Below are 24,973 nucleotides of genomic sequence, written 5' to 3'. Positions count from 1 at the left end.
TTTTGCAAGCATTTGTGGTTTATTTTTCTTGCAATTTTTATATCGCAAGTGTCCTATATATTTATTTCTTATCTTGCAATTTTGATGAGGCCTTATTATCGTTTCTCTTGCTATTTTTGTTCTATACGGTTGTTAGATTGTCTCAAAATTAAAAATAAAACCTTATGCGTCTGTTGTTCCATTGGTTATAAATTCAATGGTAAATGTTTGGTAGGTGATTAGTAGTTTTATATTTTAGTTTTTGCTTTACATTTTACTCTTCCAATCTGTATCCTCCTCGATTTGGTCACTAAATTGTGTCTCCGATGTGAAAAATGTGATGACAATTACAAGGGTGGGTAATGGGCATCATGGGCCAGATTATGCGAAACTTACGAGTTGTACATCTTTAATTAATAGTTTTTTTAGGCCAAGAGTTTTGGCTTGAAAACATGACTTCTCTCATTCAGGAGACTAGGTTCAAATCCTCAATATTTTTTTTAATTTTAAAAAATAGTAGATTTTAGCACGTGATGTATGTATATATGTAGAAATATGCACATATTGCATAAAAATTTTATGAAATATATTAATTTCTTTTTGCTTTTTTTTTTAATTGTGTTTTTTAATGATAAAAAATATGAGAAATGTGAGAAAGGGGTATTTGGGAAAGATTTTTTTATGTATTTTAAATACCAAAGTCAATTACTATTTGTCTATTTACTTAATGGTATAGGTTAGATTTCAATCCATGAGCTTAATACAAGCTCACAAGTAAGAGCCCGACTTTGAGCATTTGCTTAACGGAGTTTGATGGTTAAGTCAGAATCCCAGATTTGAGTCGAGCAATACGGAATAAGCTGAACTTCGAGATAGCTAAAAAGTTTGCTCTTGAATATAGAAAACTAGCTAATACTCAACTCTATTATGTCCATATATTACCATTGAGAATAGTGAGCATGAATCTACCTAGTCTCTTACAGTAACAAAAAAGTGCCACAAGTACAGCTGTTTCAGGTTCCAACTCCAGGTTTTACCAAAAACAATAGATTCTGAATTTATTCTTTAGCTTCAGATTGTACAATTCAATATAGGAATTGAAAGAGAACATAACTTCAAGCAACATATAAGCATTCGATGGTATAGTCATGGATGTGTTTAGGACTCTCTTCATCTTCTTCCAACATCAAAGTGTATGTCGAACAAGCCTGTAATTCCAGCTTCAATCTTTTGACCTATCTTAACCGGACCAACACCTTCAGGAGTGCCTGCATTAGCCGATATGCGAATGATAAGTGGATGTGTGTGCATGAGTATTGATTGAACAAGAAGAATTGTAGAAATGCAACAACTGGAAAAGATTAAAAACAAAACCAGAAGTACAACTGACATTCATTTTTAAAGGTGCTAAAGTAGTAGAATATACAAATAGTATAATCAAAGAGAATGTCAGGATGCCAAGTTAACTTGGTTCGATGTAATTGGACAAAACTCAGATGATTCATGGATCAACAAGATGTTTTTTCAAACATAGCACAAGGGAGAAACACCATCTATTTAACCAAATCTTGCTTGCTTGAGATTAACTCGTGTTTCATAATGATTATGCTGATGATAATATAACAATCGTGAAGCTAGATGGATGCGGCATTATTTTGCATGCCATTTTGTAGTGGAGTATTTCTCAACGGGATAAACAAGTCTACTTGCAGTTGTTTAGCAAGTAGAACAAGAGGAGCAATATGCCTACAGAGTTGAAGATAGTAGTAATATATATTTAAGCTGATCATGGCCTCTAATGTGCTTGATTTTCAGCACCATCAAAATGATAAAATAGCTCAAGTAAAAGGTAAATAAATAGTTTCGAAAGAGACAAACACTTGAAAAGCATAACTTCAAATACTCTTAATCTAACAGGCATAATTTAACATGTCCGTACCTGTCAAAATGACATCTCCCTCAAAAAGCGTAAAGAGAGAACTGATGTGGCTGATCAAGAACGGGATCTTAAATATCATATCACTCGTTGAGCCTTTCTGTCGTATTTCTCCATCTACCTTCATCAGAAAAAATTCATTTGCATAAGCCCCAGGATGTGTAGCATGTTAAGAATAAAAGAATTGTCATACCTTTAACCATAATTCTAAACTATGAGGGTCTGGCACCTTCGAAGGGGGCAACTGCATCGATAAAAAGGAAAATCCTAAAAATGATGCTTTAATGTTTCAGAAGCAAAAGGTCATAAAAACAGATCATTGTCAATTTGTCACAAAAAAATGAAAATACATATAGCATTATCGTTTAAATAGTTTCTCCCATGGATCTATGGCCTAAGGGACTAAAACACACTACTCGGTTTAACTATCACTAGAACAACCGTGATGTAGCAACATGACAAGAATTGTCTCCAGGACAATTACAAAAGAGGAAGTCATCAATGCATTTCATATGGGCATGTCAAAGAACTTTGACTAAACAAAAGTAGCTTTCTGGTTAAGTTCTTTTGTGTAAAAATAAGTTAAAACCGGAACAAATGGTGATACCCCCGGGCTATAGTCATATTGGACCTTAAAGATAAGTGGCACCATTCATCACATAATATAAGGTGATATTGTATACTGATAGCAGTCTTACAACAGAGCTGATAGGCGTGAAGGTATCTCGGCCCTTAGCTGTGGTCCAAGGAAGACCTGCAGACTTTAGAATGAATCTAAATAGGTAAAAATACTTCAACAATGTGTGTAGGGACAAGAAAGATAGCACCAAAAAGAGTAAAACAACACTAAGAGAATAATTCGAAATTATTTCATATACAACTGATTAGGAATGGATTACTGCAGATGATAATATAACGCAGACCTTTGCAGCCGATTGGATCTCCCTTGCAGTCATATCCAAAGCAAGAGCATAACCTGGAATTGCAAAACTTCAGCAAGTTCATCATGCGAAAATCCATACACAAATTAAAAGTATGCTAGCGGACCCAATTGCCCACTCATACAAAAACAAATCTGGATTTTTACACGTAATTTTTCAAAACTGAGTTTTTACTTCCATATCCATTAAGCTACCTCCTCACCTCATCTTGCTCTCTTCTTTAACTTCATAGATTCGTCCCTGCATTATAGGCCTTATAATCAACACTTTTCTTCTGGATGCAACTTCAGGATACAGTCCAGGACTATTTCGGTACATATCTAACACTTTTTTCACCTATAGTACCTTTTCGGTGGGTAAGTAGTCATATACATATTTTTCAAGTAGTTTCACAGCTTATATTGTATTTGCAGTTTCAGCCTTCAAAATTTGAAAGAACAAAAACTAACACAAGCCTAATGCTAAACAACATAATCTCAGTTGGGCACAATGATTTCAGCTATTGACATGAGATTTTCCAAAACGGTACCTCCAACATAATTCATGGCCACTGCTTCAGATACATTGCGGGCACGCTCACCAATGACCACAGCCAGCTCAACCTCATGATCCAGTGCTTCCAGCGGCTCCGGCACTTCAATTTTCCCACCATTTTTCAGATACGATGATGTTGGCTTCATAAAGAGCACCGGTTCCTTCAAAAGACAACATTAATCAAATTTAACTGCTCAAACATATCCCACAAAAGCTGCAACGGCTTACAAAGTAAATTTTAAATTTTACTTTAGGAATGGCATTTCCAAGTTCTTTCGCATGTGCGGCATAGTTGCGTCCAACAGCAATGATTTTTGTGCTGACAGCAAGGAGATTCTGATATGCTGATGCTGAGCTGGCCATTTTCAGTGGTATCAACAATGTTTTAGAAACTCTATACCTCCCGATCAGAAGGTTACTCAACGGCGCTGAAACTTGGATCAGAGCAAACATACATGCATCAGCTTGTCTGTATGGGTTTGGTAAGAGTCGTGCTGGTGAATACTATTCCATACTTAAGTCTACGGAAGCACACAAAGAACATACACTTTTGGGCACATTGAATTATTGGTAAACTTTTGAATGGAATAGAGTCTCATGGTTTTCACCTTCCTACAGGATTTTCTGCTTAACAAATTGTTAATATGAGGTTTCTAAGTGTTTACTTCTTCAATTCTTCATATATAGGTATCTGAATCAAATTGGTTTGTTGAAATAACTCTTTTAAATGGAACCGGCCAAAATATTCAGTTCGAATCCGTTCGAACCAGCTCAGAAACATCCCTGATCAAAACTTAATTATTTCTTAAGCTGGGAAAATCATACAAGTTTAGTTCTTTTAAAGTACAAAAACAATTTTAACAAAATACATAAGCATTTGAGATAGTGTTCAAATCTTAGAACCCACTATACATAATTCAGTCCAATTTCACCAAACTCTCAACCCAACTAATTCCCTGAATCGGTCATCAATCATCATTCGTTTTTTATCTTTATTTTTTGGGTCAAAACAGATAAACAATAAACTCCAGAAACAACAGACGAATAAAACTAGAAATGTATGATACGCAAGCAAGAAGAAATTTCAAATTGAGACGTACCCTTGAAAACCCGAAAAACTGAAGGAGAAATCCAAATAGCGAAGTATCCTTGTTCACGATTCCACCGAAAATTGGCTTCAGAGTGGCAGATTTGCTCTAATCTGGCATGTATGTTTTTGAAATTATAATTCATTTAATTTATATTTAAATTTATAAAACCTAGTTAGACATTATACTTAGATTTTGATATATAAATTTAAAAATAAATAATAAATAAAAAAATGACTTCAATAAGAATTGAACCTATAACTTAGGTTTCAAAAAACAATGACTCTATCCACTGAACTACATATAAATTGCATTAAAATATTAACATTTTATTAATATATATAATTATTAAAACAGACCATGACACCAAAGTTAGTTATTCTAAATGTCTCAAACNTTTATTGATCAAGAGGAATTGCTTTTATAAATTCGCTTAAGGCTCAAAAAAATGTTCGGTTGTGGTTCTGTCCGAAAACTCGTCTCGAACTTCAAATTTTAGAGTTTGATGAATTATACATCATCTACGTCTGTAATGGAGTTTGAAACAGAATATTTGAAAATAATATTGTATTCTTTTTATAATTGAATGTTATATATTTTAATATTGAAAGACAATAACTACGACGTTCTCAAAAGAGAATTTGAGTCGCACGTATCTCTGTTTTATGGATTTTAAATTCCATAATTATGTTAAATAATAAAAAGCTAAACTTTTCAACAAAATACTTTACCACATTATTTTATGGGACATTATTTTATTTTCCCAATAAATCTACAAGTAAATCAAAATACATTTTTATACACTTAACTTTAATTATATGCAAAAAAAATCTACCATATTATTTTTAGCCACATTATTTTATTTTTCCGTTATGTCTATAAATACATAAAATTACATTTAGCACTTCATGAAATATAGCTTAAATAATATAAGGATTTAAAAATGATATTATTCCAATCTAAAACACCCGAACATACATCTAAGCACGTTTAAATTCATAAAAAAAAAATATCTCAAAATAAATTAAAATATTAAAAATAATAATATATATATAAATATGACCAAAAATATTTAAAATAATAATAATAATAATAATAATAATATATTAATTTTGGAATAAAGATGAAATGCCTAATTAAAATAAGTCAAAAACTTGTGTGAGACGGTCACACGGATCGTATTTTGTGAGACGACTCTCTTATTTTGGTTAATCCATGAAAAAAATATTACTTTTTATGCTAAGAGTGTTACTTTTTATTGTGAATATCGGTAGGGCTGATCCGTCTCACAGATAAAGATTCGTGAGACCGTCTCACAAGAGACCTACTCTTAAAACAAAATCTAAAATTTGTAAAAAAATTAGTTGGAACCTTGGAAACATCTTATTCGTCGAGAAATTAATGGAAAATAGCAGAAGTGGTTCAAAAATTCCAAAACATCCCTTGTGCGTGCAGAAATCCTTTGGTAAAGAAAGTGTTAAAAAATCATCAACCAAAAGATAGGTAAGGAACCAAATTAACCCGTGAAGAAATTTTGCTTTGTTATTAAAAAAAAATAAAATTGTTCAATATATTTTTCTAGTATATTTACATATATGCTGATTGTCCTTGAAGTCGTCGGAAGTATTGCTATCGGATGAACAAAAGAGACCCAATAACCATTGTGGTTTTTGATCCGTTCTGAATTTCATAATATGTTAAACATACAAGTTTTAGAACGAAACAAAACACATATTTTGGAAAAATTCTGACAGAGCGTGACCACCGGAGAGCCCGCCATGCGCCTGTACGATAGACATGTGTATGATGCACGCCATCGTATCAGAATAATTATGGTCGCCGAATGTTTCTGCGGTTGTTCCCGATATCGCCTCCAATTGTTTCTTAATTTTTTTAAATGTGTTTGTTACCATGAATTTGTAATGAAAACAACTCTATACTAACCGGTTGAAATTCTATATAAAAATAAATTAAAGATTGACGAATATATATTTGTGAATCTAATGCTTGAATTATCAATTATATTGTATTTTTAGGAATTTATTTGACTTATGGACTAGCAGCCGAGCTTAAACAGTAAGTTAAAATGTGAGTGTTACTACCCTTTTTTAAATAAAGCTTTTAGCATTTGACTTGGAATTTACGGTAAATTTTTGTCAACTACTGCTCTGTTCATATAAATTGCATCAGATTGTGCAGTTCTCATTTAATTTTGGTAATATTGTTCGGCATATTTGATTTTCTGAATTGCTATTGGTTTCTGATTGGTTATTGATCAGCTACTTACTGAATAACTGATGACTGATTAATTATTGGACCTCTGAACAAAGGTCAATGTACCATATTTTAAACCACTAGACAACATGGTTTTGGTCCGGAAAGTGAGTCTAATGAGCAACAAGAGTTTAAACATGGGCACGTGACTCATCTGAACAACGTGACTTGAGTCTGAAAATATGAGTTCACATTCACTCGTATATGATTGACTGTACTAATTCTATATGAGTACATGATGAAAAATGCTACATCGAAATTTGGTGGAAGTCATCTATTTAGCTCACAATATCACTTTAGAATCATAAACATTCGATGCATTATATTTGACATGGTATTTCATGAGGATATGTTAGTATTGCTAGATGTCATATTGAAATAATGCATTGGTATACTAACGTTTGACTTGTTTTAATATATAATCTTAATTTATTATTTCACTAAGGTCTCAAAAACTTAATATCTATTTTAAAATTTTAAATTTTAGATTTAGAAATTAAGAAGTCAAGACCCAATCAATTAAGCATTCGAACCCTAAAATTCTTTGAGCTAAATGTGCTATTTTCTAAGACTTGCAGGTAGAATTTTAAATTCTAGAAGTTTTGTCTTGTTTACTATTACAGAGGTTTATTTGTTACTTTGAGTTAATGTGTGAATTAAATGATATTTTTAAAATGTTAATAATTTTAGCGAAGCACTTGAGTGGATTTCTCCGGAATGAGATAAGAGATAAGCAGAAGAAATTAACATTTGAATATCTACAAATCTAGATGTCATTTATACTGGAAATTTTAATTAAACTTAAAATTTGAATGAAAATTATGGCTTATGAATGTGAGAGTGTCTTTTGTCTTTCCATATTATTGAGTTAATTGAAGACTTTTGGCTTTTCATATTCTTGAGTTAATTGCAATATTAATCTGAGTTAATTAATTTTACATGACTTTTTGTGTGTACATTGGAGCTTATAAATAATGTGTTCATTTCTCAATCCATTACAAACACACTCAAGTATGAGTGGGTCTCATGTGAGACCGTCTCACGAATCTTAATCTGTGAGACGGGTCAACCCATATTCACAATAGAAAGTAATACTCTTATGATAAAAGTAATACTTTTTCATGGATGACCCAAATAAGATATCTGTCTCACAAATACGACCAGTGAGACCGTCTCACACAAGTTTTTGCCCTCGAGTATTCTCTTGCATTTCATATTACTAGCTTTTTATTTGCATCCGTTAAATTTTGGTGATAAAGTGAATGTATGTTTTCAGTTCGTCAGTATAGTTAATTTGTACTAAGTTGCCACATGGTTTTGTCGTTGTATCATGAGAAAATGTTATCCGTAATGATCCTCGAAGCACATTCGGAGGGAACAAATATATTTCAAGGATACTATATTTCGTACGGAACTCAGTTTGATTTACTGATTTTCTATTGTGTTACATAATCAATATTCATACTTCTAGTTGAATACTATTTTTATTTAATGCTCATTCTGTATCTATATGATTTTGCTTTCGTTTACTGTTCTATAATCATTGTTTTCGTACTTCCAATTTTATCATTTTGACTAACAATTTACATTCCTTAAATTTGATTTATTACAAATCTGCACAACTACAATTTTAATCCAATATTTTTTGACATATACTAGTAAAAAAAATTTTAATATATTGATCTAATCATGTGAGTTTTGGTCTTTTCAATTGATAAAACTTTAAAATTTATTATATAACTTTATATATCATATAATAATATATCTTATTTCTTGGAAGTATGGAAATCTAATTAAAAATAATGACCATCCTCGGAAATTTAAAATATTTTCGTTATTTAGCAAATGAAATAAATTAAAATTTCAGTGCCGTTCTCATTTAAAAAAAAAGGTGGATAATTGATTTTAGAAGACATATTCAACACATGGATTTAATATTTTTTCAATTTTTTGTGTACCATAATAAAGTTGTTGTCCCCATTTTTCTTCAATAAAATTTTTAAAAATATGGGTATACAGACATATATTAGCAACAGATCTCAGTTCATTTTCATTTGTCTGGCTGGCATTTATTGACTCCATATTAAAAATCGTTCAATAAAGAAAGCAGACTGGGAGGCCACCACCTTTTACTTTTTCATAAATAATTAGACAACGAGTTGGCGTCCCTTCTGAAAAAAAAAATAATAATATGAAATCGTCTAAATTTTGTGATATATATATCTTATCTAACTTGATCTATGAAAAAATATTATTTTTTATATCAAAAATATTAGTTTTCATTCAAATCTTATTAGAAAAAACCTACTCATATTCGTATTATCTTATCTTAAATTTTAGGACCATATTTTATTCATAAAATTATAATTTATCNATAAGAGTTAGAGGTGGAAAAAAATACCGAATTTTCGATATATCGAGATTATCGTATCGAAAAAATGTCGAATTTACAGAATTTTCGATATACCGAAGATTTCAATACGGTACGGTAACAATATCGAATTTTTCGGTACAGTAACAATATGCAATTTGAAAATTTCGGTATATACCGAAATATCGAAAAAATATACAAAAATTTTAAAAAATAAATTTATAAAAATTTTAAAATGTAAGGTTTTTTTCGGTATAAAACGGTATATACAGATATCGTACCGAAATCTCGGTGTTCCGTACAATTTCGCTATAATCAGTATGCTAGTTATAAGTACCGAAATTTTCGGTATACCGAAAATCGATATTTATACCGTAATTTTCAGTACGTTATACGGTATAGGATTTTCGGTACAGTAAGATATACCACCCCTAAATTAAGAGTATATACAAATGCTAAAAGCAATCGTTATTATTAATGGATACAACAAACATAAACAATATGATTCTATTGCATATTATAAATTAATTAATGGGAAAAATATATTTTTTGTCAGTAATTTGTAAGTTTGCATTTTTCGATCATGTCATTAATCAATTCACAATTTTAGTCGACTAACCTGCAATTTTTTTTTTCAATTTTAGTTCATTATTAATTGGAGTACTGACATGACGTCAAACATATCAGCAATGTATGTTGCCCGTTTTTCCAATGATATGTCATAGTTTCCGGTATCATGTCAGCACTTTGATGAAAATGACTAAAATCGAAAAATGTAAATTAGTGAATTCAAACCATAAATTGGCCAACGACATGACCCGAAATAAAAAAAAAAACCATCCAAATTAGGTATAAAATGGGGGCAAAAACTTGTGTGAGACGGTCTCACGGATAATATTTTGTGAGACGGATCTCTTATTTGGGTCATCCATGAAAAATATTACTTTTTGTTGTGAATATCGGTAGAGTTGACCCGTCTCACAGATAAAGATTCGTAAGATCATCTCACAAGAGACCCACCCTAAAATGGGTTGTACGTCAATGACATCCTCTTGTTTTACGACATCAAAACTAACAAATCGAGAAACAGTTTTTTTCCAAAATGGCAACCAACACATGAAGGTCCATGTAGAACCTTCGTGCGACTTGGGCTCAAAGGTCAACGACGTGGATCCGATTTTGCCGTATTAAAGAAACTAATTTTTTAATTTGTTGTTTGGTTATATATTTTTTGTTGTGAACTCGCTGAAATGAATGAGCCGGATAAAGAGCTCCAACGGGTCAAATCAGTAATTTATAATGTTTGGGAATTTGAGTGAAGATAATGACTTCAATAACACCTGCAAACAAGGAAATGAACTCGTGAATGGGCGCCGGAGGGGTATCCGGCGTGGCCACTCCAATGCTTAAGTCAGCAGGTTTTTAGATGAATACAAGTAATATTTGAAAGAAAATATGTAATTGCTTTTAGAGTTCAAAGGTTTCAGAAATCTGTAAATGACATTAATACCTGCTATTTATAGTAGAAAATGGGTAGGTACCTCGTTTCCCGTGCCACCTATTAAGTATGACAAGTCCACTGCTCATACCATAGCTTCTGATGACTTCTAGGACACTCCAGGCACAAGTGGTTCTGATAGATTAGACGGCCCGTATCAATCACACTCGAGTGTGGTGCAATTCTCGAGGTGGCTCGGGTAGTAAGGTGCCCGGGTACTTGTTTGAGAGCTCGGGCTATGATAACGATCTCCCGGAAAAGTAGTGCCCGGGTAGTTAATGAGAGTACCCGGTCACATTGGCTTTGACATGAGCTATCCAATTAATGACTCGGGTCAATCATGATGACCCGGATCCTTATAGGGGTATCACTTTTCGAAATAAATAATAGCGGTGTTTTCAAAACAAGATTGGATCGAATCGGTTTGTTCAACTGAAAACCGGTAACTGATATGGTCCGAAACACCTTCAAAAACCGTTTCAATACTCAAATCGATCAAAACCGATTAAGAACAGCTCGAATTGGCTATGAACTGGATTTTTTGACATATTATTTTTTTAAAATATTATTTACAATTTAGACTTCAAAAAAATAATATTTTAATAATACTAGAATTTATTGATTTTTTTTTTTGAAAAATATATAATTATAATCGATATTTTGAAAAAATATATATACATATATTTATTTAATGAGTGAGTCTCATGTGAGACCGTCTCACGGATTCTAATCTGTGAGACGGGTCAACCCTACCCATATTCATAACAAAAAGTAATACTTTTAGCATAAAAAGTAATACTTTTTTATAGATGACCCAAATAAAAGATCCGTGTCACAAATACGACCCGTGAGACCGTCTCACACAAATTTTTGTTTTATTTAATTTTAAAATTTGATTTATTATTATAGTGTTTTTTTGGGAGAACAACAGTGGGCCCCACGAGAACGTTTGCGCGTTGGGATCCTGCTGGCTGTTGACAGAGTAGCGCTGACCATGTTGTGGTCTACATACAGCTCTCACGGCTTACAAGCGCCGGCTCAAGCTCCACTTAGCCAAACATCAAATATGCAATGAAAATTTTACAATATTAAAATATACAAAAAATTCCATTTGAAAAAGAAAATTAAATAATTAAAAACTCATGTACGGATAAAAAGATAGAAATAAATAACAAAAAAAAAATTTATAACATAAAGATAAAAATTTAAGTAATAAATGAACTTATTAAACTATGATAAATCAAATTAAAACAATGTTACAACACATCTTACCACAACAAGTCACATAAGACAAAAATTAACGCATCTCGTCATCATCGATCATTGAGATTCGTAACAATTTTAATAGCTTGCTTAACTCGTATGAAAAATAAAAATTAAAATCGCAGAGTATTTCATAGTCAAATCCGAATCCGATTTGAAAAATATCCTATCTGATTGATAAGTTATTTATGAATATCACACACACGTGGTGATTCAAATACGATTACAAAGTGATACCAGAAACAATAAAAGTAACGTCTTGAACTTCTTAAGCCAAATTAAGCAATGACGTTTCAGTGGGAAGTATTTAATGTTGCCAATTTAATGCAAAGGAGACCATTAATTAATAAATAAACAAGATTAGATTAAGATATAAAAAGAATAATAAACAAAAGATTTAATGTATTTATTGTCGTTTTTGGACCAATTCAGCGCACCGCGGCTCGGAAGAGGACAGCTGGCAGCCAAATGGAGCGGCTTCAGACAAAACATGCTGACAACTCAGTTTCATTATTTTAATAATTTTCCACAAATAAATAAATAATAATAATAAATAATTAAATAATAATAATAAATAAATACATATCCATGACCTTTAGAAGCCCACTGAACGTGCAAGCTGGGGCATTAAACAAATTTCAACCCCTCCACCTGAATATTTTTTCTTTCTTTTTTTTTTCTTGCCATTGTCGGAGCTAGAATCCGTGGATTTACTGCGAATCATCGTTGTTCTGCTTGGATTTCTGCAGTTGACGGTGTCTGGAAGTTCCGGTGAGTCGTCGCACCTTGGATTTTGCAGGATATTAACCGGCTGGAGTGTGCAGACAATGTGGGAGCTCCGGTCAGTTGCTTGCTTGTTTTCGGTTCTCCTGGTTTGCTCTTCGTCGGCGTTGGTTGCTGCTCAGAGATCTAAATGGAAAACTCTAACAGGTATGAGATCTCCATTGTCTGTCACTTTCCTTTTGTTTGTGTGAGCTTTATTTTTTTGTCCTCTTAACGTGAAGGAGCAAGGCTAGAGTGAATCCAGGTGTTTTGTGGAGTTTGTGTTGTTTCTGATGAAATGAGGGGAAATTTGTTAGTTGAGCTGGGGATTTGATTCATATATCGATTGCTGTTGTTGTTGGTGTGCGTGTGCCTTTGTGTGTGTGTGTGTGTTTTTTTTTTTTTTTTTTTTTTTTTTTTCCCATTTGTTTCCACCATTATAGGTACGATTAAAAAACACGGACTTTAAATTTATCTTCGTTTTCTGCTTCATAAATAAATCCTTTTTCCGTCAACTTGAGAATGGTTGATATTAAGGTTTATTTCTTTATACGGGCATTATTTTTGTCATTGTCACATCTATAATTGGAAACTGGAACAAAATTTGTGACACTTCAGAAAATTAATTTTTTATGTTAGTATAGATAGTTTTCCGGGGCAGATAAATTTCGACTTGAATAAAAGTCACCTTCAAATTAACGACTTCCGTGAATTTAGATAATCATATTTTGATTCCAATGTCCTCTTTCCATGATTCATAAAACGGAGGGTCCTCAAGTCAGATGAGTGAAACTTGTCTTCATGGAGTCCGGTGGATTGTCTGCGAAATGTAATTATTCTGCTAGTGTGCGAATTCAAAATTCAACTCATCTTTCTTTCATGGACGAATAAAATTAAAAAATCGATGATTTCAAGATTCGGATTTGGTCCCAGGGTAACTGGGAGTATATATACATAGTAAACTAGCTGTGACAGCTTGTAAAATATCTGCTCCACCCCGTCTCTCATCTTTGCTATTTGATCATCCTCTTATAGATGTTAGTTTGCACTAACTTATGTATCTGCTATGTTGTGGCAGGAGATCAACCTTTGGTCATTGCCAGAGGTGGATTTTCTGGGATATTCCCAGATTCCAGTTATTCTGCCTATACACTTGCGGTGCAAACTGGGTTACCGAATGTGCATGTATGGTGTGATGTCCAACTTACAAAAGATGGATTTGGAATCTGCTTTCCAGATATTATGCTACAAAATGGTTCTGACATTGTAGATGTTTACCCAAAAAGTGTTAATACCTACACTGTTAATGGGAACTCCATGAAAGGATGGTTTTCTGTTGATTTCTCCCTTGATGAACTAGCGTTTGTCAATCGTAAGTTCGATTAGTCAGTCACCTGTATGTTTTACATTGTCTATATATTAATGCTGATGCTTTGGGCTATTTTTTTTTTTTAATGTTCAACGCCGAAATTTTATGCCAAGAATAAAGTACCAAGTAATAGATTTGTAAGTTAGATGATGTGAATTTATAAAGACTCTTTGATGCATGGGACAGTGGTACAAAGGATTTATTCTCGGCCGCCAAATTTCGATGGTGCACAAATGACAATTCTTACAGTTGATAAGGTGGTTAACCTTACAGCTCCACCAGGATTATGGTTAAATATTCAGGTAGACGAAATTGAATCATTCTTGATTGCAAGCCTAATTTATATTATTTTTATTTTGAAAGTTCTAATTATTGTTACTTCACATCAAAACCTTGTGCAGCATGATATATTTTTCAGCCAGCGTAATCTGAGTATGAGAAGCTTTGTTATTTCTCTTTCTAGAAGCTTGATCATTAATTATATTTCGTCTCCGGAGGTGAATTTCCTGAGAAATATCGCAACGAGATTCAGAACTCCGCCACCGAAGCTCATATTTCAACTTCTGGGGCGTGATGATGTGGAGCCTTCAACCAATCAAACATATGGCTCCTTCTTGAATAATCTTACATTTATTAAAACCTTTGCCTCCGGAATTCTTGTTCCTAAGTCTTACATATGGCCAGTGGACAACAGTCTATACTTGTTGGAATCTGACCCTCTCGTGCTGGAGGCTCATAAAGCAGGTCTCGAAGTTTATGCATCCAATTTTGCGAATGATGCATATTTGCCTTACAATTACAGCTTCGATCCTGTGGCTGAGTATCTTTCCTATGTTGACAATGGCCAATTTTCGGTTGATGGTGTGCTGTCTGATTATCCGATTACTCCATCTGCTACCATAGGTAAGAAATAGTCTCAAATAAATTGTGTGATGTTCTCAAAGAGAAAGTGCATTAAGCAAAGACTCTCAAAAGATCCTTATTCTTTTGGTTTGCTTAATTTCACATGTTCAACATTAGGATAATTTTTACGTGATCATAATCTGCTATCTCAACTTCTGCATCATGGCCCATGGTCCTGCTTTTCGAAGTACATCTCTTATACATTGTGATCAGCGTTTTGGAAACATTTTTTTTCCTGGTTCTCCACTTATATTTTGTCTGATCTAACTCGGGATTTATTTTGAAGTTTCTTATTGTGCTCTTTTAGCAATGTCACTTGGGACAAACTGCATTTTTCCTATGCCATGTAATATCAATTTACATAGAGATAAAGCAAGCTCGAGATTTAAAGTTAGGGTTTGAAATTCAAATTAAATAATTCATGAACTGTGTAATGAATAATGTATTTTAATGATGGCCTAATTAAGTTATTTTATGGCTCTCAATCTTGCTTGTTTCTTGTAAAGTTTTCGGATTTAATTATTTAGTATATGTTATGGGTGCAATTAATTAGCTCGAAAATTGAAAGATTTGGGTTTGAAATTCAAACTATTTAATTAATGGACTATGTGTAATTATTTCAATCAGGGGCTAATTTAGTTTTTTATGGCCCTCATTCATGCTTATTTCTTATTATTTTCAGATTTAATTATTTAGTATATGTTATGCGCTTGATTAAATCTTATTTTAAGCTCATTTAGCAGCTACACATAGAGTTCTATACCTGTGGAAGGCACTTAGGTGAGAATTATGAAAGATCATATTTTACATTTTAGCAATACATTGGAAAGTGATTCTCTTATGTTAAGGAATTTATCAAAGGTTAAAACCTTCATTAATTCCATCGATACCTAAGGTTTGTACTTTTAATTGAATTCAAAGTTCGGGTCCTGCTTCAACTCTGTCCTATTTTTTTTGTTCTTGTTAGTTTTGCTTGATTTTTAAGCCCTACGCAAATAATGTTTTGAAATATGTTTCTTGTGATTTATTAAATTGAATTTACAAAATAAACTTCAAATCGATGTTGCTTGTGGCTCGTACTGTTTAGAACATTAAATTTGCATCTCCAAATTTAGTAATCTAATTATTTTCTCTTTTGGTGTTGGGATTTTTTTCCTCATTGCAGATTGTTTCTCACACATGGGCAAAAGTGCTGCAGTGCAAGGTATGCATTTATACTTGCATTTCTCTGGTATCCAGTTGAAAATGTCCTTTAGATTTCACTAGGTTTCTGCATAATTCATGTGCAACTTTTGAGCTGTCATTATTGATAACATTGCTTTACCCTGCCATTATTTCAGCAAATATTTCGATTATCTCATCTGAGGGAGCAAGTGGGGACTATCCTGGTTGTACTGATAAGGCATATAACAAAGCTGTATCAGATGGTGTAGATATACTTGATTGTCCTGTTCAAATAACGAATGATGGGATACCTTTCTGTTTGGGATCTATCAACCTCAGAGACAGGACAAATGTTGCTGAGTCGACCTTCAGTAGCTTTGCAACAACTAACCCAGCACTTGGTATTACGAATGGAATTTTTGCTTATAATCTCACATGGAGCGAAATCAAGGGCTTGAAACGTAAGTGAACTCGTGACTGATTTAGTGTCACTGCAAGTTAGCTATAGATAATATACAGACTTGCATACGGAATGACGGACTTCAAAAGTTACCAAGTTATTTAGCTTGTGGATTGTTTTCAAACCGTCAGTTATGTAAATGTTTCCCTTGAATCGAAAATAGGTAGAACTTAGTTACAACCTTGAAAACGGCAATCCTTTTTTTTGATGTTTGCACCAAATTTGAGATCCAAGGAGCATATGATGCTTCATCAAGAAAATTGTCCACTTTTTAGTTGGATTAACTTTGTTTGATTTTTGCACCAGATTTGAGATCCAAGGAGCATATGATGCTTCATCAAGAAAATTGTCCACTTTCTAGTTGGATCAACTTCTACTAATTATAAGATTTATCAGTTACTAGCATATCCAAAGATATCAGCCTGTCTTCGTTTTCATAGAAGGATGTATGTGTGAATTTTCTCAAAGGCATTTTTTCTTTGAATTGCAGCTGCTATATTCAATCCTTATACAAATTTCTCGCTGTTCCGAAATCCAAGAGCCAAGAATGATGGGAACTTCATGCAGCTGTCTGATTTTCTGGCATTTGCAAGTAATGCGTCTTCTCTATCGGGAGTCTTGATCAGCATAGAGGTGAGTGATAAAATAAATGGTGCTGGATCTGGATCCGTGTTTTAACGCATCCATCGGATTCAAGTTTTGAAATACAAAAATAATCTCTTGTGAGCAAGTTAATATTCTTCTTATTAGATGTTTTATTGACCTGCGTTGAATTTTGGAAAATGCAGTCGCTAAGCAATGTATTCCATAATGATGCTTAACATAGGCTATACTCTATAGTAATATCAAGATCTTTATTGATGAGTATATAGAGAGATTATGCGAAATAAATTTATCAATAATTAAATAAATAACGTTCCATCCAGTAATCTTACAAATTCACAGCCACAGGTTGACTTGTAAGTTGTAAGGCATTCACTCTTAACATAGCCAATATGTGCACAATGGTTTGTGAAACTTTAATGCGCCGAAGAGTCCTGACTTTTTCCAAAAAATAACCACTGTCTCAACGTCTTTGTTCTTTTGCCCATGCCTGTTTTGATCTGAATTTGTTAAGTTTGTAAACTATCATTCTTGTGGGTTTATAACTTGATTTATTTGGAGGGGTTGAATGACTTCAATTTTTACTATTTTTCTTATTTAATTAACTCTGACTCTCCACTCTAAGCAGAAAACTTTTGTATTATGACTATAATTCTGAGAAAGATGGCATTTCATTTGTATTCCTTCGAGCAGAATGCTGCATATCTAGCTGAGAACCTGGGACTAAGTGTAACGGATGCAGTTTTGGATACTTTGAGCAAATCTGGTTACAGCAATCAGACAGGCAAGAAGATTATGATAAAATCTAGTGATAGTGCAGTGCTAAAGAAGTTCAAAAGCAGCAGTGATTATGAACTTGTTTACCAAGTTGACGAGGATGTTCGCGACATTTTGAACTCAACCATTTTGGAGATAAAGAAATTTGCTAGCTCTGTGGTCATTAGTAAAAGATCTGTCTTTCCAGTCAATCAGGCCTTCCTCACGGGTGAAACAAATGTTGTTCCGACATTGCAGGCCTTTGGTCTCCCCGTCTATGTCCAATTATTCCGAAACGAGTTTGTATCTCAACCATGGGACTTCTTCTCTGATGCATACGTGGAGACTAACCAATATGTTTCTTATATGGGGATTAATGGTGTCATCTCCGACTACCCTGGTACCGCTGCTAAATACAGAAGTAAGTTCAACATTTTATGCGTATATTTCTTCTTCTTGTTTGTTTGAGGTTGTGATTTTATCATGTTACATTTTCTCGATTTCAAGAAAACAAATCACTTTTCATGTCCATCATATTTGTACCGGATACATATATTGCTAGTAAATGCTTGTGTTTCTTCATGTTCATTAGCATTTGCATACAACCATTATGATTAGCATTATTCTGGCTTTTTTTAATAAAATTGAATTCATTGACGGACATAGATAAAAGTATATATCATCGTGGCATTCAAGAGTTTAATGGTTAAAATAAATAAAGCAATTATATTATACAGCAATTGTGAGTTTGTATGATCCCTGCTGCGAATATTTGACATCAGTCGAATCGTGATCCTGTGCAAAACTTGTTATTGCTTCTCCTGCTATTAGAATCTGTCATGCTCTGGCTCCACTGAGTGGGGACCCATCTATGTGAGATCGCATACAGTAGACTCTGCTAGTATATCTTGCATTTGTTCTCGCATAACCCAAGTTAATAAAATGGCCTACTGTACATACTTAAAGTCCATTATTATTGCCTTACCAATTTTATTTTATTTGACTATGGCAATCACTTTAGATTGAAGTTTCTTCCACTTTGAATTGAACTTTTTTGTCTGGTTTACAGGAAACAGATGTTTAGGGTATAAAGATTTACCCGTGTACATGACTCCAGTCCTGCCGGGAGGCCTTATCCCACTCATGGCAACTTTACCTCCAGCTGAGGCTCCAAATCCAGTCCTTACCGAGGGTGACATCGCAGAGCCTCCTCTACCTCCTGCCATAAAGCCCCGGGTCGTGAACAATAGTGATGGTTCTACGGCACCTGGACCGAACCCACAAAATGGGCAGTCTTCTGTGGTGGCCAGCATGGTCCTGAGTGTCATTGCTATTCTTCTTGCAGCTACTGTGCTATCCTGAGATTATGAACGACTATTGAGCATCGATCCCTGTCTATTTAATATTTGATGTTGAGCTTCTCACACGGCTAGTGAACTCAGATGATCGTTTCACCTGTCGATCGATCTTGTAGGTATTATGGTTTTTGGCCAACATATTTGATTTAATTGGATATCTTCTTAGGTAGGGAACGAAGTTGTTTAATGTGTGATCATGGATGTTTATTGTTCTTCCTCTGTGGATCTTTTTACCCCCTTTGTAAATTTTTGTATTAATAATTGATACTGTTGTTGTTTGGAGTATATTCTACATTCTATCTTTTTACCCTCCTTTACAATTTCTTCATAAAAAAAAATTCGAAATTTTTATGTTGAAATTCAGGCTGCTAAAAGTCACAGCTATTGTTGCCGGAGGAAAATAAATGTAATTTACAGGAAAAAATTGCATTTGTAGTTTTTTAATGAGAGATTAAATAGTTAAAATCTTCATTCGAATATGGTCTCAAGAATCAAGTTAAATTTGAGGTGTAAGCATTCTAGAATAACCTGTAGACGTTCAAGTGGAAAATAACTATTTTACTGAAAAAAACTAAAATACTAATAAATAGGATTAAGTCCCCAACACCATATATTGGAATTTGAACTTCAATTTTCTACTCCGTGACCTTTTATAGTAAAAAATAGGTATATATTGTTGAAAAGATGACATAAATTTATGGATTATAGGTATCAATAAATTTTGATTTCGTATATTATTTATGAATATGCAAGACATGAAAATTACAATAAGAAATATAGATATATATCATTGAAATTATATCACAAGTAAATCAAATTAGGTACGCAACTATAATTTTCGGGTACACAATGTCACATTTTTTGATCGATACATGTACTTATCGTTGAAATTATGGTATAAGTATACCTATACCTACCGAATTACTCAAATTAAGTATCCACTGATATTTTTGGGTACAAAATTACAAGAACAATTTCGGATATTGAAGTGAAAAAGCATTCTGCAGTACCAAAATTACAAATGTGGGCATAAAAGATTCAAAATTGTTGGTGATATACCCGGAAATGCTTAAAAATTTGCATATAGAACTAAACTTAGAAAGAAATGAGAAGAAAATAAAATTGTATGTTAAATGCATATGAGTGAAGTCCTGTTTATAAAAGATGAAAAACCTTGAATCAAAAGACATACATCTTCATGAAATGATACATTATTTCACTTAATTCAATGACTTGACCTTTCGGCCAAGTCAATGAATTGATTGAAGATGCACACCTCTATTCAATCTTTTCACACGATAAAATTTCTATTCCAACTCAATTAATTTTTCATTCACCCTAATTGGTAATTGAGAAATAATTTTGTTCGTCACGTACTCGTACGAATTATTTTATCGATTTTAAATGATTACAAAAGTCATTTTTCTACCATGGATATGGAAGGATTTCTTTTTTCTAGTAAATGTGAATATAGTACCATTGCTCCATTAGCTTTCTGAACCTCAAGAAGTATTTATTCCCCCACTAATTTGGTTGCCACGACACTGTTGGAATTTCTTGGACTCTTCAATAGTGTACCCTTGATCAACCGAACCGTGCAAGTGTTTGTCGAGCTGCTGTACCAGTTCGGCAGGTGGGTGGAGCCTTACCATTTACCAATTCTCAACTCCATATCTCGCGCTTAGCTTAGTAACTTGGGATCTCAATCAATATATTGCACTTATTCAAGAATGCCGAGACGCCATTTATGAGAAGCCAAATGAGAATTGCAGAATCAGATCATGGCTAACCAAATCAGGTGACTGCATGCTGATGCGTACCCGTGGAGGTATAGTTAAGTATTGATGTGGATATCTGATCAAACAGTCATTTAGTATATCAGTGGTTTCCCTGTTCAAATCGGGTTGACCTGTGAAAGAAAAGGCTCGTGGTGGATACCCTCTTACGTCCACTTTTGCCATTTTATGATCCTCAAAGAGCTGTTTCTTTCCTCTTACTCATATTGCCTTCATTACCACTAGTTGAAAACATCAGAAATCTTCAAGAAACTAGGGATCTTGAACTGCCAAGTGTTTTTCCAAAGCATACAATGAAGTGGGATAACCGATGACCTTGTTAATCAATGAACAATACTTGCTTTACTTCCCATATTTCTTTTCTTAAAAGCTCTTTGACAAAGTCATTCCAATCTTTGATCCTAGCTTGTTGAGAAGCAACATTTACATATGACAAATGCAAGCTTACAGCAAACAACGAGCCACCAGCAAAGAATTAGAAAGCTACAGTTGCTGTTAATTTCTTTGGTGTTGACGGGAAGCACGACACCATTGGATGATTAGTAATTCTAAATATACTCAGTAAAAAGTAATTTTATCGCATCAAACTGGACAAGAAGATGGAATGGATCATCACTCACATTACACACAAGAAGAAGAAAGTTGAGAACCGATGACTAATATTTGTGAGAAGGTAAAAAGTTCAAATTTAGAATAACAGACAAATTCCAAGTTCCTTCATCAAAAACATCTCGGCAAAGGGTCGTCCTTCAGCGTTTCTGCAAGAATATTCTAGCTAGGGAACATTTGGATTCAAGTAATAGGTGGATTTAGAGTTCAAATTACAAGTACAAAGTTAATCAAATTGTTTAAATAATTTCGACTTCAAATTATTGAATTTTTACTCTAGTAAAACAAGGTAATTCAAAATTTTCAAACATCGGAATTGTTTCAGACCTTTCAAATTAATTCCTCAAGCAAAATTATTCGATACAAACATGTCTTTAAAGTTTATTCTTAGAAGACTACTTTGATTGCCAACCAGCCGGAAAGCCGAGAGCACACTTATATTTCACCATATGAAAATCGTTTGATTAAAAAACCCCAGATTGTCGGCAATTTTTGTCAAAATTAAATGAGGTGGGAACACATTTTGTTATGCACGAATAAAAGAACACTTTGAACACGTTTTGTTAAGCAGTAGATTTGAAATTTCGGACGAGAGGTTCACACTGTAATGATGCATCATTTGGTATTTCAAAATATCATTTTATCGAGTTTTCTCTCTTTCTTTTAGTATTTTAATACTTAGTTCTATAATATTTGTGAGGTGTTTGTTCTTCTATTTTAAGAGAGTCTGTGTTCTCTTTAGAAACACAGAGAGTGGTTACCATCATGTCTGTGGTTTTTACTCTATTAATTTTTAGGGGTTTTCCACGTAAATCTCGGTGTCCAATTTATTCTTTATTTTCATATTTATTATCTCAAATTGTTGCAACATGAGACCAATACAGATATCATATAATCAAACAATACAGAATCTAAAAACAAAATCTAAAAAATGAATTCATGTGACCAACAAAAGAGTAGGTTGGATCCTAGTAGTAAATCAAAAGAATTTTATGCTATATCACTAATCAAAATTGTTCCAACGGATTTCATCAAACACTTGGCATGCAGCTAACAACAACAATGACTTGCTCTGTCCGAAATCGAAAATCCGTCTCACAAAATTTAATAATAATGTTTCATTAAAAAAAAAAAAAACTTAACTTCAAACACATGAAATTAAATGTAAAAACAAACTAGCTTACTTTCGTTCTTGGTAGAATTTTATAGATTTCTTAAATTTATGAAATTTGAGTATTTATTTTATTTCAGAGAGAGAGGGAAAATTATTTCTAAAAAGCAAAAATATATTTACTTTTTCCTTTACAAATTATTTAAGTTTATTGTTTTCTAGTATTTATTTCGTTTTCAGAGAGTATAGAAAATTATTCCTCAGAAAATTAATGAAATCTCACTTTCACACGATTTTCCTTTTTTCCTCTTCTATGTAGGATTCCATCCACGCTTGGTTCAAGACTTTTACCTCGTCACTGTAGGTTTACGCACCACAGTCGACTAAACCTCCAAAGCTAGTACTATAAAATATCTCAGCCTCCCCCGGTTGACCCCTCTCCCCTGCCTTGATGATTCGCACGAAGAATAGCAGTGCTTTCCTTCATGCATACGGCAGCGAGGATTCGCAAAAGGGCTTAGAATTTTTGGTAAGATTTTGCTGTATCTTATGTTTTTGTTTAATGGGGATTGTGGGTTACGGGGTTTGTGTTTGGTTTGCTTCTGGATTGTGGATATAGTCAAGAACTGTGTTTTTTCTTTGATTGATACGGTGTAGAGAAATATATGTGGTCTTATGTGAAATGTATGCCGATTTATATAAATGGATCAGTCGTTTCCGTTGTCGTGAGTTGAACAAATTTGGGATTGTTGATTTTCCATCCTCTTATAAATTGCGAAAGAAGTTGAGAAATGCGCGTGAAATCATGAAATTTATGTTCTTGGACAAATTCGTGTCCTTGATATCAATAAATGAGTATTTTAAAGTTCTTATTTTTATCATGTTCAATTGCTATATTACTTAAAAAATCATCTTTTGTAGATGCCTAGAATGAGTTCTGATCTTGCTGATTCAGATAGGGAGCCTTTTGTGGAAGTCGACCCTACGGGTCGTTATGGTAGGTATAGTGAGCTTCTTGGGTCTGGGGCGGTGAAAAAAGTTTATAGAGCGTTTGACCAAGAAGAAGGGATAGAGGTAGCATGGAACCAGGTCAAATTGCGAAACTTCTGTGGAGATGAAGCCATGATAGCTCGGTTATATTCCGAGGTACGGTTGTTGAAGACCTTGAAAAACAAAAACATCATTGTGCTATACTCGGTTTGGAGAGATGAAAAAAGGAACACGTTGAACTTTATCACCGAAGTTTGTACATCAGGGAATTTGAGGGAGTATAGGAAGAAACACAAGCAAGTTTCGATTAAGGCGTTGAAGAAGTGGTCGAGACAAATTCTTAGTGGTTTGCACTATATGCATACTCATGAGCCTTGTGTGATTCACAGGGATCTCAATTGTAGCAATGTCTTTATTAATGGAAACATCGGGCAGGTATATATTAATCTGTCTCGTTTTTCCTGTGTTTTCGGGTTCTTTTGTTTTGATTATGAGGAATTGAATGGTTGCTGGAGAAGTCTGGAAACAATTGAAATTATCTTTAAAAAATGCACAAGATATTGATGTTACTTTTTTCGTAGAACTAGGTTGAAAAAATCTCATTATTCATGGTGAACATTAATACATATATATCATTGAAATTATCCTTCTGCTCTGATTAATGATCAAGAGAGTAAGTGGTCTGTTTTCACGTGATTCCTTAGCCGCTTCCTATTTCGCCGAAAAGATTTAATTTAATGTGCTTTCCATTATTAGTCCTCTCCCTTAGCTAAATAATCATATCTCTTAAATTAATCACGTGATTCTAAATTACTCTTCAACACTGCTTCACTTCAATAGGTGAAAATTGGCGATTTGGGCTTGGCTGCAATAGTTGGGAAGAACCACTCAGCTCACTCATTACTTGGGACGCCAGAATTTATGGCACCAGAGCTCTATGAGGAAAACTACACCGAGCTAATAGACATATACTCATTCGGCATGTGCTTGCTCGAGATGGTGACTCTTGAATTACCTTACACAGAATGTAACAATGTTGCCAAGATATACAAAAAGGTAACTTCCGGTGTGAGGCCTCAAGCCATGGACAAAGTCAAGGATCCAGAGGTGAAAGCATTTATCGAAAAATGTTTGGCTCAGCCGAGAGCTAGGCCATCAGCTGCTGATCTTCTTAATGATCCGTTTTTTGATGGAATTAGTGATGATGA

General features: G+C 33.5%; 3 protein-coding genes across 6 annotated transcripts in view; 2 read left to right on the top strand and 1 right to left on the bottom strand.

Annotated features, from left to right (window-relative positions):
* Window positions 1-892: 892 nt before the first annotated feature.
* Window positions 893-4,602, bottom strand: LOC140976783 (oxaloacetate tautomerase FAHD1, mitochondrial-like). 4 transcript variants are annotated; one of them, XM_073441089.1, is made up of 8 exons: window positions 4,491-4,602; window positions 3,640-3,824; window positions 3,386-3,551; window positions 2,839-2,891; window positions 2,614-2,676; window positions 2,109-2,159; window positions 1,919-2,036; window positions 893-1,247 (listed from the first exon to the last, which is right to left on the bottom strand). In XM_073441089.1, the coding sequence occupies exons 2-8, from the start codon at window positions 3,751-3,753 to the stop codon at window positions 1,150-1,152; spliced, it is 663 nt and encodes a 220-aa protein (XP_073297190.1). In that variant the 5' UTR covers window positions 3,754-3,824; window positions 4,491-4,602; the 3' UTR covers window positions 893-1,149. The 4 variants fall into 4 exon arrangements, with proteins under 4 accessions (XP_073297190.1, XP_073297186.1, XP_073297187.1 ...); XM_073441085.1 differs by having other exon boundaries at window positions 3,640-3,884; window positions 4,491-4,600; XM_073441086.1 differs by having other exon boundaries at window positions 3,640-3,894; window positions 4,491-4,599.
* A 7,882-nt stretch (window positions 4,603-12,484) lies between these two features.
* Window positions 12,485-19,544, top strand: LOC140976782 (glycerophosphodiester phosphodiesterase GDPDL3-like). The gene is made up of 9 exons (XM_073441084.1): window positions 12,485-12,814; window positions 13,725-14,018; window positions 14,202-14,317; window positions 14,417-14,918; window positions 16,084-16,122; window positions 16,259-16,543; window positions 17,033-17,175; window positions 17,839-18,322; window positions 18,971-19,544. Exons 1-9 carry the CDS (start codon window positions 12,712-12,714, stop codon window positions 19,261-19,263), a joined length of 2,259 nt encoding a protein of 752 aa, XP_073297185.1. The 5' UTR covers window positions 12,485-12,711; the 3' UTR covers window positions 19,264-19,544.
* Window positions 19,545-23,052: 3,508 nt separating this feature from the next.
* The window catches only part of LOC140976781 (probable serine/threonine-protein kinase WNK11), a 3,903-nt gene continuing 1,982 nt past the window's right edge, over window positions 23,053-24,973 (top strand). The window contains exons 1-2 of the mRNA XM_073441083.1: window positions 23,053-23,304; window positions 23,697-24,200. Coding sequence (XP_073297184.1) covers window positions 23,227-23,304; window positions 23,697-24,200 — 582 coding nt within the window. The 5' untranslated portion in view covers window positions 23,053-23,226. The remainder of the gene's footprint in view (window positions 23,305-23,696; window positions 24,201-24,973) is intronic.

The sequence above is a fragment of the Primulina huaijiensis genome, chromosome 5, assembly GCF_012295235.1.
Source record: "Primulina huaijiensis isolate GDHJ02 chromosome 5, ASM1229523v2, whole genome shotgun sequence".
NCBI lineage: Eukaryota > Viridiplantae > Streptophyta > Magnoliopsida > Lamiales > Gesneriaceae > Primulina > Primulina huaijiensis.
This window is presented reverse-complemented; position numbering and strand designations above follow the sequence as displayed.

Excerpts from the sequence above, each read along its gene's own strand:
- LOC140976782 (XM_073441084.1), top strand. The coding sequence starts at position 12,712 with ATGTGGGAGCTCCGGTCAGTTGCTTGCTTGTTTTCGGTTCTCCTGGTT. Across the intron at positions 16,544-17,032 it reads CGAAATCAAGGGCTTGAAAC|CTGCTATATTCAATCCTTAT; the intron begins GTAAGTGAACTC and ends TTTGAATTGCAG. Across the intron at positions 17,176-17,838 it reads GAGTCTTGATCAGCATAGAG|AATGCTGCATATCTAGCTGA; the intron begins GTGAGTGATAAA and ends TCCTTCGAGCAG.
- LOC140976783 (XM_073441085.1), bottom strand. The coding sequence starts at position 3,843 with ATGTTTGCTCTGATCCAAGTTTCAGCGCCGTTGAGTAACCTTCTGATC. Across the intron at positions 3,552-3,639 it reads TTGGAAATGCCATTCCTAAA|GAACCGGTGCTCTTTATGAA; the intron begins GTAAAATTTAAA and ends TGTCTTTTGAAG. Across the intron at positions 2,677-2,838 it reads AGATCCAATCGGCTGCAAAG|TCTGCAGGTCTTCCTTGGAC; the intron begins GTCTGCGTTATA and ends TTCATTCTAAAG.